The sequence below is a fragment of the Psammomys obesus genome, unplaced genomic scaffold (genome assembly GCF_907164565.1).
Source record: "Psammomys obesus unplaced genomic scaffold, mPsaObe1.curated_primary_1811, whole genome shotgun sequence".
NCBI classification, from domain to species: Eukaryota; Metazoa; Chordata; class Mammalia; order Rodentia; family Muridae; genus Psammomys; species Psammomys obesus.
In genome coordinates, this window is record NW_026596034.1 from 27414903 (window position 1) to 27430593 (window position 15691).

Below are 15691 nucleotides of genomic sequence, written 5' to 3' on the forward strand. Positions count from 1 at the left end.
GTACAATGCAAAATGAATCACCGAGATGGTCAGCTGCTTGCTTCTTCTCTCTCTCTCTCTCTCTCTCTCTCTCTCTCTCTCTCTCTCTCTAACAAGTATAAAGTTTTATTAGTTAAGGGAAAGCAGATGGAGGAGAAACTTAAAATATATATACATCTTAAGAATTCTTAGGGGGTTGGGAATGGAACTCAGTGGCTGCTCACTAACATGTGCAAGGCTGTGTTCAAGCTTTGCACATGGAAAAAGAATCTTGACTATATGTACATCATATATTACACTTCGGTATTGTATTTTATAAGGCCATAAGCAAAAGTACCAACTTCTAGAGTCACAAATACCATAGGCTCACTGGCTCACTTGTAGATGAACCGTAACAGCCAGCGTCTTTTCGCTCAGGAGACTGCTGCAACTGGCATATCTTTGCACTGGCATCGGAGAGCCCAGGGTTCCGGGATAACATCTTGAAGGCTTACTCTGGCTCTGGAAACAGGTGCTTTTCCTCATGAAAACATCCACCGTGAACTCAACAGGGTAGGACAGCCAGCTCTGTGGTCTCCATCCCTTCTTTCAGCACCACCCATGCCCCAACAGCCAAAGAGAAGGAAAGGCAAAGGCTCATGAGGAGCAGATGCTGTGACAATCTGAGGGGATGACGCTCTGCTCCTGAATCATTGGGGATAACCCAAGTTCTGGAATCTTCCACCATTAGCACCAGAGAGCCTTCTCCAGCATTTATGGAGTCCTCTGGGGTCCCTGATGGTACCATCGTCCCCTGAGTTCAGAAGGTGCTCTCCAGCAGGCAGTGGCAGCCACACCCAGTGGGACACACCTCCTGGGTCCGGAACCATTCCATCATGTGGCTTGTGTGGCCACCGTGGCCACAGGTCAGGCAGAAGTTGGACGACCCCCGCACAGCCACGTGGCAGATGGCGCACTGGAACGTGAAGCCTTTGCAGACGGCACACTGCATGCCTCGGACCTCACTCCGGCAGTGGCTGCAGTACACGCCCAGCTCTGGAAATGGGTGGAGATGGGCAGGGCAAGAGGCAGCGTTAGTTTTGTTCTAATAACAGAATCTGGGTATTCCTCTCAGGCTCCTGTCAGGGTCCAGCAGAACAGTGGTGTCTCTTTTCTTTCTTCTTTGGAAGTAGGGTCTTGTGTGGCCCAGGCTAACCTTGAACTCACTATGTAGCTGAGGATGATCTTGAATTCCTTATCTTCCTGCCTCTACCTCATGAGGTCTAGGACTACCAGCATAAACCGCCATGCCCAGTTTTGTGGTGCTAGCCCCTGGTTCAGCCCCTAACCATGACGGGTGAACACTCTACCAACTGAGCTACAGCCCAGCTTTGCTTTGCTTTTCACTTTGTGTCTGTGTAACGTACGTGTGAGTTTAGGAGCACTCACATATGTTGAGGGCAGATGTCAATGTCAGGTGTCTATCTTTCTTCCCCTGCTCTTTTCAGGACAGTGGCTAGACTGGCTGGCCAGCAAGCAGGGGCTCCTGTCTCCCCCAGTCCCAGCACTAGGATTACAGATGTGTCCCATCACACTGGATTTTCGCTTGGGCGTTGGGGATGAGAACTTGCTTATGTGGCAGACATTTCACTGACTGGGGCCTCTCTTCAGCCTCACTTTTCTTCCATCCTTCCTCTCTCTTTTCTCCTCTCTCTCGATTTTTCAAGACAAGGCTTCTCTGAGTAGTCCCGGATGTCCTCGAATTTGCTTTGTAGACCCAGCTAACCTTCAACTCAGAGATCTGCCCTGTCTTTGCCTCCCGAGTGCTGGGATTAGGGGTGTGGGCCACCATGACCGAAAGGCCACTTTTCTTTTTTAAATCCCATAATCTAGACATGTCTAGTGACTGGGAGTTGTCTTTCCTCTAGCGTGGGGATAGGGGCATAGCCAGCAGCTGGCTCTCTGCGGCCCTGCAGGAAAGCCAGTGCTCTGCAACCAGGGGTAGCTGGCTGCCTCTCACTCCTCATTGTAGAAGGGATGAATGACGCAGAGAACACTTGGCTGGCAGCTGATGGGGTTCACCTCCTTATAAGTGGTGATCCTGCTGGCTGAGCAGTAAGCTGGCCCACATGAGGACACCACGGCACTGCTCCACCGCTGTGCCGGGACAGGGTTTCAACCTCCTGAAGAGCCCAGGAGGTTTATTCCCATCACGTGACCAGGTGTGCTTCACTTTCTACTTGGTATGCCAACCTGCATGTCCCAGCTTTCACCCTTGCTGCTCTGGGGCTGTGCAGACTGAAACCTGTATGCCCCATCTGTTCTTCTCAGAACCAGGCCCTCAGCACCTGACTACCCAAACCCTGGTTGCCAATGGTGGCCTTGAATGAAAGGCCATTTCTTGAGTCCTGTGGCAACAGGAAAGGTGGATACCAGGTCCCATCATTCTCCTAAGGCTACTATCCACTGAGGCTGAGGTCATCTGGCTTCACCAACCTTTCCCCTTTGCTCTACTGTCATTTATGGACTTTCGACAGACACACACGCGCACACATGGAAGACTTCTAGTCTTGGGCTGCCACCTTCTCTCCACTGCATTTTGTAAAAGGATCCTAGAGAGAACTTTTCTTCCAGCACTTGCTGTGCTCTGTACCTGGGCAACTAGTTCCTCCAAATTTAGACGGACTGACTCCTCTGTATGGTTTTACAATCACTGTTTATGTTAATGAGTTTGTCTGTGAGCCTCTTTCATAACCCTCTTGCTCTCATTCTATGATCCTGCAATAATGAATTTATTGGTACTAGGATATACATTAAATCTGTTTTTTTCTTTTTTATCTTGTTTTCTTTCTTTGTTTTTTGTTTTGTTTTGTTTTTTTGTTTTTTTGCTTTTTTGAGTTAGGGTGTCATGTAGACCAGTCTGCCATTAAACTCAATATGCAGCTGAAGCTGGCCTTGAGTTCCCAATCCTTCTGCCTCTACCTCCCAAGCTCTAGGATTAGAGGTGTGCACTTCTACACCTGGCAATAATAATTTTTTACTATCATTTATCTGTCTTATACTTCAGGCTCTCTGAATTACGTGCACACACGCATGTATGTACACACACACACACACACACACACACACACACACACACCACCTGCACCTATTTCTTTGTGTTGCTTGCAGAGTCTTACACAGGGCTTTACAGAGCAGGAGATGTCAACAGGGTTTGGCTGACTGACGGTCATACATCAGTTCCATATTGGCATTATTCATATGTTTCCCTAAAAACTAATTTTAAAAGAGAAATTGTTGCAGGCTACCATTAATCTCTTCCTGGTACACTCTCTTGTATTTAAATGCTCTGAAAAAATAACACATTGTCAAAGTACAAACTTGTTTCTTTGCAGTTCTTCAAGTATGTAAACCTAGGTACAACTTACTAACACAACCTAGTTATTTCCTGTAAATGATGCTCTGATTTATTTTTTTCAAATGGAGACTAGAGACATACACAACATACAGAGCCAAACACGTTCATTCATCTTATCAAAACCCAGCATTCCCTGCTATTCGCCAGAGGAAATCTTACCTGCTCACTCCACTGTTTCCTTTCACCATCTCATTTCTAAAGACGGCTTTATGCACACCCCCATATTCACCGCAAATGAATCTGTCTTTCCTAAGGACGTGCTCACGGAAACACAGAATGTACTTTTGATCCTATTCTACCCATATTCCCTCCCTTCCCTTTTCTTCCCGTCCCTCTCCTTTGTCCCTTAGGCACTTTCATTTCTACTATCATGTCATACACACACGCTTTTATGTATATTAAAATCTAGAATCCACAAGTCAGAAACAGCATGTGATACTTGTTTTTTGAGATGGAATTAGTTCACTTAAAAGGCTAATCTCCAGATGCATCAACTCTCCTGCAAATGACACAATCTCATTCTTTACGGCTAAATACAATCACATTGTGTATAGACACCACATTTCTTCATTCACTCCTCTGTTGATGGAAACCTAGGCTGGTTCCATAACTTAGCTATCATAAACCAGGCTGCAATAATCATTGCTGTGCAAGTAACTCCATGATATAATGACTGAAAACAGAAAATGTAGCCAGGCCTGGTGGCACACGCCTGTAATCCCAGCACTCAGGAGGCAGAGTTAGGCAGATCTCTGTGAGTTTGAGGCCAGCTTGGACTACATAGTGAGTTCCAGGACAGCCAGGCTATGTAGGACAGGCTATTGAGGACACTGCCTCAATCCCCTCAATCCCCTCAATGCCCCCAAATGCACCCCACAAACAAAACAAAACGTAAATGCTTTATGAATTTATGTCTTCCTTGGGTAGGGCCCATGCTAACCTTATCTATAGACCTAATTTTAGTGTGTTAGTGTGTATGAGCTACCAAGGTGAGCAAAAAGCTTTTTTTTTTTTTTTTTTTTTTTTTGAGACAGGGTCTCTCTATGTAGCCCTGGCTGGCTGGGAACTCACTATGTAGACTAGCTGGTATAGAACTCAGAGACCCATCTGCCTCTGCATCCTAAGAGCTCGGATTAAAGAAGATTTGTATCACAAAGTGAATGTTTAAGTACCATATCCAAGCATTGTCTATTGGCTTGCCAGAGCAGAAACTTCCTCTCTCCTCTAGTCTCCTCCACCATACCCAGCACCACCTGGCTCTGTCTTCCCCAAGCTCTGTTTTGGCTAGCCCACATTTGGTTCATACATTATTTACCTAAGCAAACATCATTCAAACCATGTTCTATGACACTTTTCCTTTCTTGCACATTTTGTTTTTCCCAGAATTAGCAACTGCCTCACTCTTTCATTTGCTTAGCTTGCTATGTACTTATCAATAATTCATCGCCAATCTCTGCCTCAAAAGTCTGTCTTCTATAAATATATGCAAGAGTGGAATACATTCGATTAATTTTTCAACTTCTCTCCTTGGAGCGAAGGCTCCTGGAGCACCGATCTATCTCTAGGTCTGTCACAGTGAGCGCTCTCCCATCAACTCTCTGATCCTGTCAGTTTCTGGATTGAATCTAGCCCTGTTTCACACTCAGAGTTTGCTTCATACATGGCTGATAACTCGGGTCCAGAGTTCTAGGTTAGGAATTCCTGAGAATTTTGGAGAGTCTGCTGCCTGGGTCAGTCCTCAGACTTGATGCAAGTCACCTTCCTCCTGTCCTTCGTTTCTGAACCATTTTCTCTTTCTGGAAGCTTCTAGATCCCTCTGGGTCCCTGGTCTTTCTACATGTGCTATGGTAGATGGAGCTACCCAATCTGCAAACGAGCTTCTGTTCTCTGCAGAACAAGCTTATAGTTTGTTGCTGGGTTCATGACCTGTTCTACACACTGGGAAAAGGAAATGTGAGCACCCTCCCAGGGCCATCAAACAAGACCAGCTTTTATATCATCTTTGAGCCCCTCCCAGAGGACCAAGCGTGCCTGATTCCTAAACCATGGCAGGGTTCTGCAATGGTTGGTTTTTTCCTGACTGAAAGCTCAGGGTTTGGTTTGCTCAGGCCTCTTAAGTCATCTGTCAATAACTTATCCATTTCATGACTCCCAGTGTATTGCCAATATTACTTCTCCCTGTGCAGTTAACACCTTTAAAACAAAACAAAAACCTCTGTGCAGATATTTGCCAAGGTCTGAGGAGGAAGGGAAACAACGTATGGCCAGTCCACTGGCTTCTCACCAAACTCACTGGTGTCTTGTCCCAGCTCTCATCATCCTCCCGGACGCAACGCTAAGTGCTCATTTCTCTCAAGATCCAGACTGGAAAGCATCTTGCTTGTGCTCTCTATATTCTGCCTTTCCATCCTCAGCTCTCAGAAAAACAGACTGTGTTTGTGTGTGTGTGTGTGTGACAAGATCTTACTACATATCCCCTAGCTGGCCTCAAAACTCAGCGATCCTCCCTGCCTCTTCCTTCTGAGTGCTGGGCTTAAAGAAAGGCGTGTGTCACTGTGCCCGGATAATACATACGCTCTAATAGGCTTACATGCTAATGCTATAGTAAAGATCCCAAATTGCCAGCTCTAGGTGGATACAATCTCTCCTGAGAACCAGATCACATTTGACTGACTATGTGACTTCTCTAGACCCCTGTCTTTTGACATCCTTGGCGACCCCGAGCTCTAGTGTCCTTCCATCTCTTTTTATCTGTGGGTATAACACTGTTATATACATGCTCAGCTCATTAGCTGGAAACCTAGGAAATCACCAAAGCTTTGTTCCTCTTCCTTAACCCACATCCAACTTATCAGCAAATCACACTAAGTCTACTCCTTTTTTGTAGTAGATTTTTTTGTACTCACTTTGTAGATCAGGCTGGCCTCGAACTCACAGAGATCCACCTGTCTCCCTAGAGCTGGCATTAAAGTTGTGCACCACCATGACCTGGCTGAGTCTACTCCTTTTAAAAATTATGTATTTTATTCTATGTGCATAGGTGTTCTGCTACCTGCACGGATGTTTGTGCAGTGCCCACAGAGGCTGAAAGAGGGCTTCAGATCCTCTGCGTGGAGTCACAGCCCAACGTGAGCCAACACATGGGTGATGGGAACTGGACCCAGGTCCTCTAGAACAAGCAGTGCCCTTACGTCCTGAGCCATCTCTCCAGCCACAGTATAGTTATCACAGTTTTTTAATTGCTAATGTTTCCCTCTCCTCTGCCACAGGTCCCACTGTGCTCGCCATGGGCTTGATATGCAGTAGCTGAATAAATGAATAATCATCTCTACGTCTTGTCTGCATTGAGTACTATGTCTAAGACACTGCTGTCAGGATACAAAGTGAATCTTGTTATGAAATGCAAGGTTTTCAGAAGCTTAGAAAAGACTCAAATGCTTCAGAATCTTCTGCCTATAACTGAGTTCAGCCTTCCAAACCTAAGGTTATGGGTGAAATTAGAGAATAGGGCCTTCCAGACAGAGTGACAGGGAAAGAAAAAATTCATACTCACCAATCCCTTTGTGAGGGTCAGGAGGGCAGGACACAAACTTCAGCACTTCTGCCCGTTTCTCTCTCAGACCCCAGCGGTAGAGGATCTCTCCATAGCACTTCTTAAAGTCATCAAACTGCTGGGTATTGGCAGGGTCCAGTAGCCTGGACAGATCCAAAAGGTTCCCTGTCAGTTCTTTAAGAGAAAAGGAAGTGCAATACCTGGCGGCATTTGATCTTAAATGCTGTCTTCTTAAAGCCAGTGTTTGATTTTGAAGCCGTGACTTTGTAGCTGCCGTCAGGGAAGGCGGCTACCCTTTGCAGGGGGGAGACAATTACCTTTTGTTTTTATCGTGCTGGTCACGTTCACGCTCACGGGGGTCACTGTAAGTGAGACTCCCAAAGCGGAGTTCTTCTGGCGAAGACTCTCCCCAAGGTGAGGAAAAGTGTTCTGTCTCCCTTCCCACTAAAGAAGAGCAAACGGAGGACACAGCAGTCGGGCGAGGTGCAGAAAACAGCCCTCCCCACCTCCCACACCCATGGGTGTCCACTAGATCCTCTGGACGCAAAATGCGCCAAACTTGAAGGCTCTGAGGAACAGAAGCCTACGGTGCTCTTTCCTAGCCGTACCTCTGTCCAGGTATTCATCACCAAGACAAGCTGGTAATTAAGTACACGTGACAGCTGAGCAAATTATGGCATAATGATATAGTAGAATGCTATGCAACGATGCGTTATAAGAACTTGCTAAATGACATGAGAACATGCTCATGATAAAATTAAAAGCAGAGCACAAAGCAGCATAAATCACTCACACACACACACACACACACAAGGCGGGGTGGCTGGTGAAGAGGAAAATGTTCTGGGATATTAACACATGTTATTAAGTGAGAGACACTGAGCTACTGAGCTATCAATCATCACTAGTTTTTCCTCTGATACTTTTTGTTCTTTACTGGACATGAAGTATATATGTGTGTTCACAGGTAGATGTATGTGTGTGTGGGGGGGTGTAGACAGATTGTTCTGTATAGCCCAGGCTAGCTTTAAACTCCCAATCCTCTTGCCCTCACTTCCTGGGTGCTGGGATTATTTTCTAGGGGTCAAGGTCTTGCTGTGTTGCCCAGGCTAGACTCTCGTAGACTGTGTGCCTTTTGTCTCAGCCTCCTGAGAAGCTGGGATTACAGATGTGTATTAATATACCTCATAAAAGCAACTTTTTTATTTGCCTGTTTCAATTGTTGTTTTTGGATGCTTACTGCCTATCTACTAACCTAGGCCCAGTCCTGGAAGCTTCCAGCCTCCAACAACCTAACCTAGGCCTAGAATGTTTTCAACCTCTGACACTTACTGCTTAATAAGCTCACCCTTTCTTGTTTTTACTGAGTGTATAGCTGGTTGGTTCAATTCAGCTGCTCTGGCTCAAACTCCTCTCCCAGATAACTTATTCAGTCTGGCTTCTCTCTCAGCCCCTGAATTACTCTGCTTGGCCTCAAACTAATTCCAGCAATCTGCTCTAATCTCCTGGTTCCTTCTCATTCTCTGGCTCATTCGGTTCTTCACCTGAGTTCTCTCTCTCTGCAACTTGTCTCTATTGCTGTCCCGGTAAAATTGCCTCTGCCTCTACTCTCCTCCGTCTCTCTCTCTCCATTGCCTTTTTAAGTAGCTTCCCTTTCCTCTCTCTTCTAGTGAGAGTTGGGTGTACCTGTCAAGTCTTTCTCTTATTTGTCACATTTTCTTCCACTCAGTTAGACATTACTTTCAAACATGGGTGCTTCCTTCTACAAACTAACTTTATTTTCATTGTTTGGGATTAAAGGCATGTACCACCACACCTAGACCTAAACTTCTGTTTACCTGAAACTTACTCTGTACCAGGCTGGCCTTGAACTCAGATCTGCTTTCCTTTGTCTCCTGGATTAAAGGAGTATTTGTATTCCATCATACAGACTTAGAAGGTCTTTGGATGTGATCTCTTGGCAAGCCAATTTCTAAATTAAAATTACTCTACAACACCTGACTCATGTTCTATTTTTATAAACAAGAAAATTATGATCATTTCTGGAAAAAAATTAACCCAGGAAACACAAAGATATTTACCTCATGTAACAAGCCCTATGGCCACCTGGTATCAGCCCAGCTTTATTTCTCTCCACTGAAAGGAACCATGGATGAAATGGATGATGGGAGGTGGCAGATGGTCATGGAAAAGGGGGCATGTGAATAGGCATATGGCAGGGTAAGAGGTAGGTTACTGTGGTGAATAAAACAAGTCCTGTTGCAGCTTTTCAAGCAACCCAGAGTAGCACTAAGACCTCCCAGACATGAGTACATTGGACATGGAAGGCCTTGCTGCCAACACTGTCCCTGACATACTGAATAGGGAGAAATGAGAGCCAAGGAGAAGCAAGGGAATGTGCGCTAAACTGCCCGCGTGAAAGCTATCACAAAGCCTCAGGGATAGCCAGAGTCCGGGGTGGGCTGTGCCATCCCCTCACTAACCTATGTTCCAGCCACCGCTGTTGAACCCTGGATCTGACATGCTGGAGCAGGACCCCGAGGAGGTGAAGCTGGGCTAGAAGGGAGGAGGGCACACTGGCATCAGAACACTATCCCATTTCAATGTTACATTGAGGAGCAGGGGGACAGCAGAGATCTCAGGGGAAGCCAGAAAACGATGAACTCACATAGCGACTGTGGGATACCACGAGATTAGAGGAACGATTAGGGAAAGGCCCAAAAGGGTTTGGTAAACCCTGCGGCCGGGACTGGGCTTCAAACACGCTGCAGAGCATAGCCAAGGTCTGAACGTCTCGGAGTTGGCAATAGTGAGCCAATCTGTAAAATATGGGAGGAGAAAAAAACAAGCCAAGAGGAGGAATCAAGGAAAAGACTATCACCAGGCATAAAACTACTACTGTGGGCTAGGCTGGGTAATTTTCCATCCTCCCCCTGACCTTGTCAGGAACAGGGCTTCATACATATCCAACGCCTCAGCTATTATGAGCTGGGTCCCATTCACTCTGGCATATAATGTCCAGAAAGTTAGTGACAACCTAGGTATGAATCTGAAAGCTCTGACTGGTATTCAGGCACGGGCTCCGATACAACATGGCTTCTCCACAGCTGAGCAGACTGGCCTAGCCCTGTGAGAGGTGGCCCACACTCTCCCCAGCTCCAGGAAGAATCCCCCTGCTCTGTGATGAGTTTCTATGTGTGCCCTTCATTTGCCCGAATACTAGAAGGAGGCACTCAGAGAACACTGTACCACCACAGGATGGCACACCGCTGACTCTGCCGCCTGGATTATGAGGGACAAGGAATCCGTTTACCTTAGATTTTCATCCCCTTTATCTTTCAGGGCCACCATGCTAGAATATGAGCTTAGAGATTAAGAAGGACTCTGTCTTGAGGCTTATGTAAACTAAGCAGAGACAGCTTTATAATCCCTTCCTCAAGGATGAGGCAATGACAGCATGATCAGGTGCCTGAGGTCTAGCCTCAACCAGCAGAAAAGCAAACTCAGCTTGAAGCAGTGGAGTTTTCCTGCTGAGGCCCTGAGCCTCACTGTAAGGAACAATGCTTTAGTGGCTTACTTAATGGAACATTATTTTATATGATCTGACTTGCTATATTTTGTAGTAGTAAGTTGGACATAAATCCAATGCTTTTATGAGCTGTCTAACAGGGTCCTAGGATCAGGAGAACATGAATACCAACAACACAGTTCTGTCTTTGTACCCAGGAGCCAAAACACACAGCACCATGAAGAAACTTACCATGGCCAGAGCCCCAAGGCCCATGTGCCCAGTGGTGCGAGTGAAGGACTAACACACTCTAACACACACTGGACTCTTTAGGGCTTTCAAGCTCCTGTGAGTGACAAGTGTTATTTAAGGCCTCATGCTGCCAGACGTTCATTCTGCACAGAGGCTATTTCCATGCTAAAAGCAAAGGGCCTTCTTCCCTTCACGCCTCTGGCCTCTGTGCCCCTCACCGAGGCAGTAACATTTAATGTGTTTAGAGACCTGCAATCCACTTCACTCATTTTCCTCACTTTTAGCTCTCAGAACCTACAGGGACTCCAGCAGCTGTCGCCCAAATGGATGTCGAGCCCAAGGTGTTTCCAAATCTGGGTCAGACTTCGGACCAAGGCAAAGATCTGTAGCTACTGTAGCCAGTGACCAAACCTGGACAGACCAAAGAAAGATGGTCAAATTCAAACCGCTGAAGACATGAACAAAAACTGTAAAGGAGCCCCATCTTTCTGTCCTCCCCCTACAGCCTGAAACCTCACCACAAGGGCGGCAGAAGCCGGGGCTAGCTGTCCTGCAGAATTCTCAGCCCTTCTAGGACTTAATGGGTCAGAGATGACATTTCAACAGGCTCCTCGGTGACTGGGTGTATATAAAGCTGAGCAACAGTAGCCTTAAAATGTTCATTAAAAGACAAACACAGTGGCTCAAGCTTGCGATCCCCAGAACTTGGGAGGCTGGGGCTGCAGAGAGTTGGAGAAGGCCAGGCTACACAGAGTTCTACTCCAGCATGTAGACTACATGGCAAAATCCTGTCGCCTCAAACTAAATATGGAAGAAAAGCCTTCTTCCATTAAGCAAACTTCAGAGAAACAACACAGTGTCACAGTTTTACAGGGCCAGCTTCCTTATCAGTCCTGGCCTCTTCTGATGCTTCAGTGGTGAACTGGATTGGCAGAGAGTAAAGAAGAGCTGTCTACATCCCTCTAAAGACCTAGTCTTTGCACAATGAATGGAAAACTTTGTTGTCTCCATTACAAAAGTTTTAGTGCACTCTTCTTTTAAGACTTTTTATTTATTTATTTTATGTATGAGTGCTCTATCTGCATGTATACCAGTATGCCAGAAGAGGGCATCAGATCCCAGTATAGTTGTGAGCCACCATGTCGTTGCTGGGAATTGAACCCAGGACCTCTGGAAGAGCAGTGCTCTTAACCCCTGAGCCATCTCTCCAGCCCCTTAGCGTACTCTTAAAGCTAAAGAACAAGCCAAGATCGAGACAACCTTGGCTTTCTTCATACTGACATGAAGTCTGATGATCATCTCAGACCTCAAACCTCACAGGGCTTAGAATCACCAAACCGATGTCCATAAACTATCTATTAAACCCCAGGCCTTCACTGCCCATCAGACAGGGCTTAGAATCACCAAACAGATGTCCAAAAACTGTCTATTAAACCCAGACCTTCACTGCGCATCAGAAAGTGCCCCAACCCCTTGAGACCTTCAAAAAATTGAAAGCTACTTTTGGAAATTTTTTGTTGTTGTTGTTGTTTGTTTTGGTTTTGGAAAAGCAATACAGTCATTGTACCCACTAACTGGAATACACTATTCTAATCCCAAAAGGAGAAGACACAAACTTGAATCAAGTCTATAATTTGAGATGAGCAAGCAAATAAAAACGCTGAAAAGCAAACATTAGATATGTAAAATCAAGAGCATGAGGGCAACACACTGAAAGTGACATACAAGTATTTCTCCAAGGAGGGACATGGAGTTTACACCTATTGCCATGACAACCAACCAACCCACTTCAACAGATGCTCAAAGAAATTCTGGGGTAGGACGGGTCTTCCACTTGGCTGACAATAGAGTTGTGCTGGTTTCTCTGTCTATCACACACATTTCCTAAAGGCCTTCAACAGAATGTAAATGTGACGGACACAAAACAGTAACCATATCTTTATCAAGGGCATGAAGAAAAACAGCAAAATTCTTCAAGCACTCATTGTCACTCAAGTCATCTCTCTGTATTTAAATGTTATCAAATCACAAATAACAATCACAAAACAGCAATGGAAATGTACTAGAGAATAAGCATTTCCAATGACCTGACAGCTAAGAGGCCAGCTAAGACTTCCTAGTGAATTCAGAAGTACTGTTCCCTTTAACAGCAAGGACCCTGACATTTAGAAAGACTGGGTGGCTCGCCTGGGGTCACACCCATAAGAAGTGGCGCCCAGAGTCAAGCAGAGCCTGCCTGAAGACAAGAGTCTCCCTCCCCTTGACACTTAGACTGGCCTAGTTTACATATGAATTCTGCCAGAAAAGCAGTGGGGAAGAGGAGGATAGGGGGAGTTGGGGAGAGGAGAAAAGAAAAGGGAGAAGGGAGAGTGATGTGAGGAAAAGAGGAGTGCACTAAGAGAAGCGTAAGGGAGGAGTGAGAACACAAAGGGAGCTTTAGGAAGTAGATGTTTAGAATGTTTTTTGGGGGTGTGAGCCAGCCTTTACTAATCTCACCAACCCATGGGGAAAATCTTCGGGTTCTCACATTATAAACATCCTCAAAGGCTGAGAGCTTAATAACTGGCCTGGGTTGCTCTCTAAGACCCTGGACTTGGTCTCCACTATAAATTCCATGCTGTTCCTATCACTTCATTCTGCCATCTTTAGTGTTCAGAGAGTCTGTGTGGGCAGGGGCCAGTGGAAATAGATTAAATCTACAAGAGAGTTCTTCTTTAAAGGCTTTCAGGGAGAGGCACTGTGATGTTCATTACTAGAATGGAAATGTTAGGGAGTCATTGTGTTTTTTTTTTTTTAATTTTAATTTTTTTATTATTAGGTACATTGTTAGGGAGTTTTTAATCAAAAGAAAATCAAGGGAAGGCCTTAGTGTTGATTCATTTAGTTATAAGGGAAAACACTGAGCTGCAGAGACAACTGCTCGTCATTTCCAAAGCTCAGCCTAATTGGCAACTAAAGAACAGAGTGAAATAAAGACAGGACTCCACTGGTGGTTGCCCGGGGCTGATGGAGAGAACAGACTGAAGACAAGGGTTTCTTCTATGGGTAATAAAAAAATGTTCTGAACAGTTTCTGATGACAATTGCACAACTCTGACAACACCAGAACACACTAACTAGCACATTTTAAATGAGCAGACTCATGATAAGCCACTGTATCTCAATAAAAAAACTTCAGATAGCAATACAGGGGAAGCTACAAAGATGAAGGAAATCTATATTTTATTTTTAAAAACTTTATTACTATTTTATGTATATTAGTGTTTTGCCTGCATGTATGTGTGTTTGTCATGCACATATCTGGTGCCAGAGGAGGTCAGAAGAGGGAGTTGGATTCCCTGGGACTGGAGTTACAGATGTGAGCTGTCATGAGGGTGCTGGGAATTGAAACAGGGCCCTCTATCACAGCAGCCAGTACTCTTAACTACTAAACTATCTCTCAAGCCCCACAAACTCATATTTTAAAATTGAACACCTCTATCTTAAAAAAACAAAACAAACCAAAAAAAAAAAAAAACACTCTGGTATACCTTCTCCCCTCGCCCCCCAAGGGTTTCTCTGTGTAGCCTTGGCCATCCTGGACTCACTTCATAGACCAGGCCAGCCTTAAACTCACAGTGATACCCCTGCCTCTGCCTCCCTGAATGCTGGGATTACAGGTATGTGCCACTAGGCTTTGCTTCTGTTAAACATTCTTATGAAATATTTTTTAAAGTTTTTAAAAAATAACTGAGGTAAAATGACGAAGGCACAGATACTCAAATTTAGGCATACAACAATAACTGTGGTGCTGAAATAGAAACATACATAGTTTAAGGAAAAAACAAACAAACAAACAAGAAGGACTTCCCCACAGAGTACTAATAAAATATCCAGGGTAAAGACTTGGAAGCTGCTCCAGCCCTACAGACTGGTAAAGAAAATTTAAAAAGTAACTTCAAAATGGGGGGGAGGGGACACACCCTATAAATGTCACAACCTACAACTGTCAAGGCCAGAACTTTACCAACAGGATTACCATACCTGGACAAGATCCTTCCTTCCAACAAGCATGGCAGAAGTGGCGTTCTTCTGACACGTCTCCTGAGTATCATTCACATTCAATCTGAAGTTAAAACAGAAAAAGATTAAGAAGGTTTCGACTGTGATTTCCTAAGAATTCACCCTGATTTAACAGACTGGAAAGCTGCTCTTTGGAACACTCGAAATGCTCCCTTCTATCTGACAGGGAAAGAAGGAGGACGTAGAGCTGGGACTCTAGGGCTGTGGGTTCCTACCGTGGGGGGTGGGGGTGGGGAGAATCACTTCTCACTCTCAGGTAAGGAGGAGGGATAAGGAAAATACTAATTAGCCATCGCTTTTGCACTGAGTTCCCAAGGTTTGGGACTTATATATGTACAAACTAACTGTGATTTCCACATAAAAGTACATGCTGTGACTTTACTACAAAAGAAAACACTTTTTGTTACATGTTCAAGTTCAGGAAGACACAGGGGACCTACAGGCCAGCCTCTGCTCCTATTGCCTTCCTTTCAGCCAAAGTAACTCTACTTTGATCTGCTTTGCATATTGGGTGTGAGAAGCAGAGTTCTCAGATGGTCCCTGCCAGAATTACTGGAAAATCACTTTCATGATTATATTATTAAGCCCTTGACCTGGAGTCTGTCAAAAGGCACAAGAGTCCATGCGGCCTAAGTCAGACAGGACCTTCAAAAGAAACGACAGTTCTGTGGTCCACTCTGCTGGTCTCAAAGACGAAATATGCCAGGTGCTCTATAGCTGTGAGGGTCTGAATTCAGCTAACTAAACTGGCTTGCTGGACCCTGAGCATCGAAGAGACTGTGGTGGGGCCAAGGTCGTACTTTCAGTTAGGTGAGATCCTGGAAAAGGAGGGGCCCACTGAAGTTAGGTTCCTGACCTACAGAAATAGTGAGGGAATAAGTGCACACCCGCCAGGGTGCAGTAGTGCACACCTGTAATCCCAGCACTCGGGGAGGCAGAGG

At 45.3% G+C, this 15691-nt stretch overlaps 1 protein-coding gene across 1 annotated transcript in view; it reads right to left on the reverse strand.

Moving 5' to 3' along the window:
- Positions 1 to 261: 261 nt before the first annotated feature.
- The window catches only part of Wdr59 (WD repeat domain 59), a 71030-nt gene continuing 55600 nt past the window's right edge, over positions 262 to 15691 (reverse strand). Inside the window, exons 21-27 of the mRNA XM_055621065.1 lie at positions 14712 to 14793; positions 10988 to 11100; positions 9598 to 9748; positions 9413 to 9485; positions 7247 to 7373; positions 6930 to 7072; positions 262 to 1014 (exon numbers count right to left, since the gene is read on the reverse strand). Of these exons, the coding sequence (XP_055477040.1) occupies positions 779 to 1014; positions 6930 to 7072; positions 7247 to 7373; positions 9413 to 9485; positions 9598 to 9748; positions 10988 to 11100; positions 14712 to 14793 (925 nt within the window). The 3' untranslated portion in view covers positions 262 to 778. The remainder of the gene's footprint in view (positions 1015 to 6929; positions 7073 to 7246; positions 7374 to 9412; positions 9486 to 9597; positions 9749 to 10987; positions 11101 to 14711; positions 14794 to 15691) is intronic.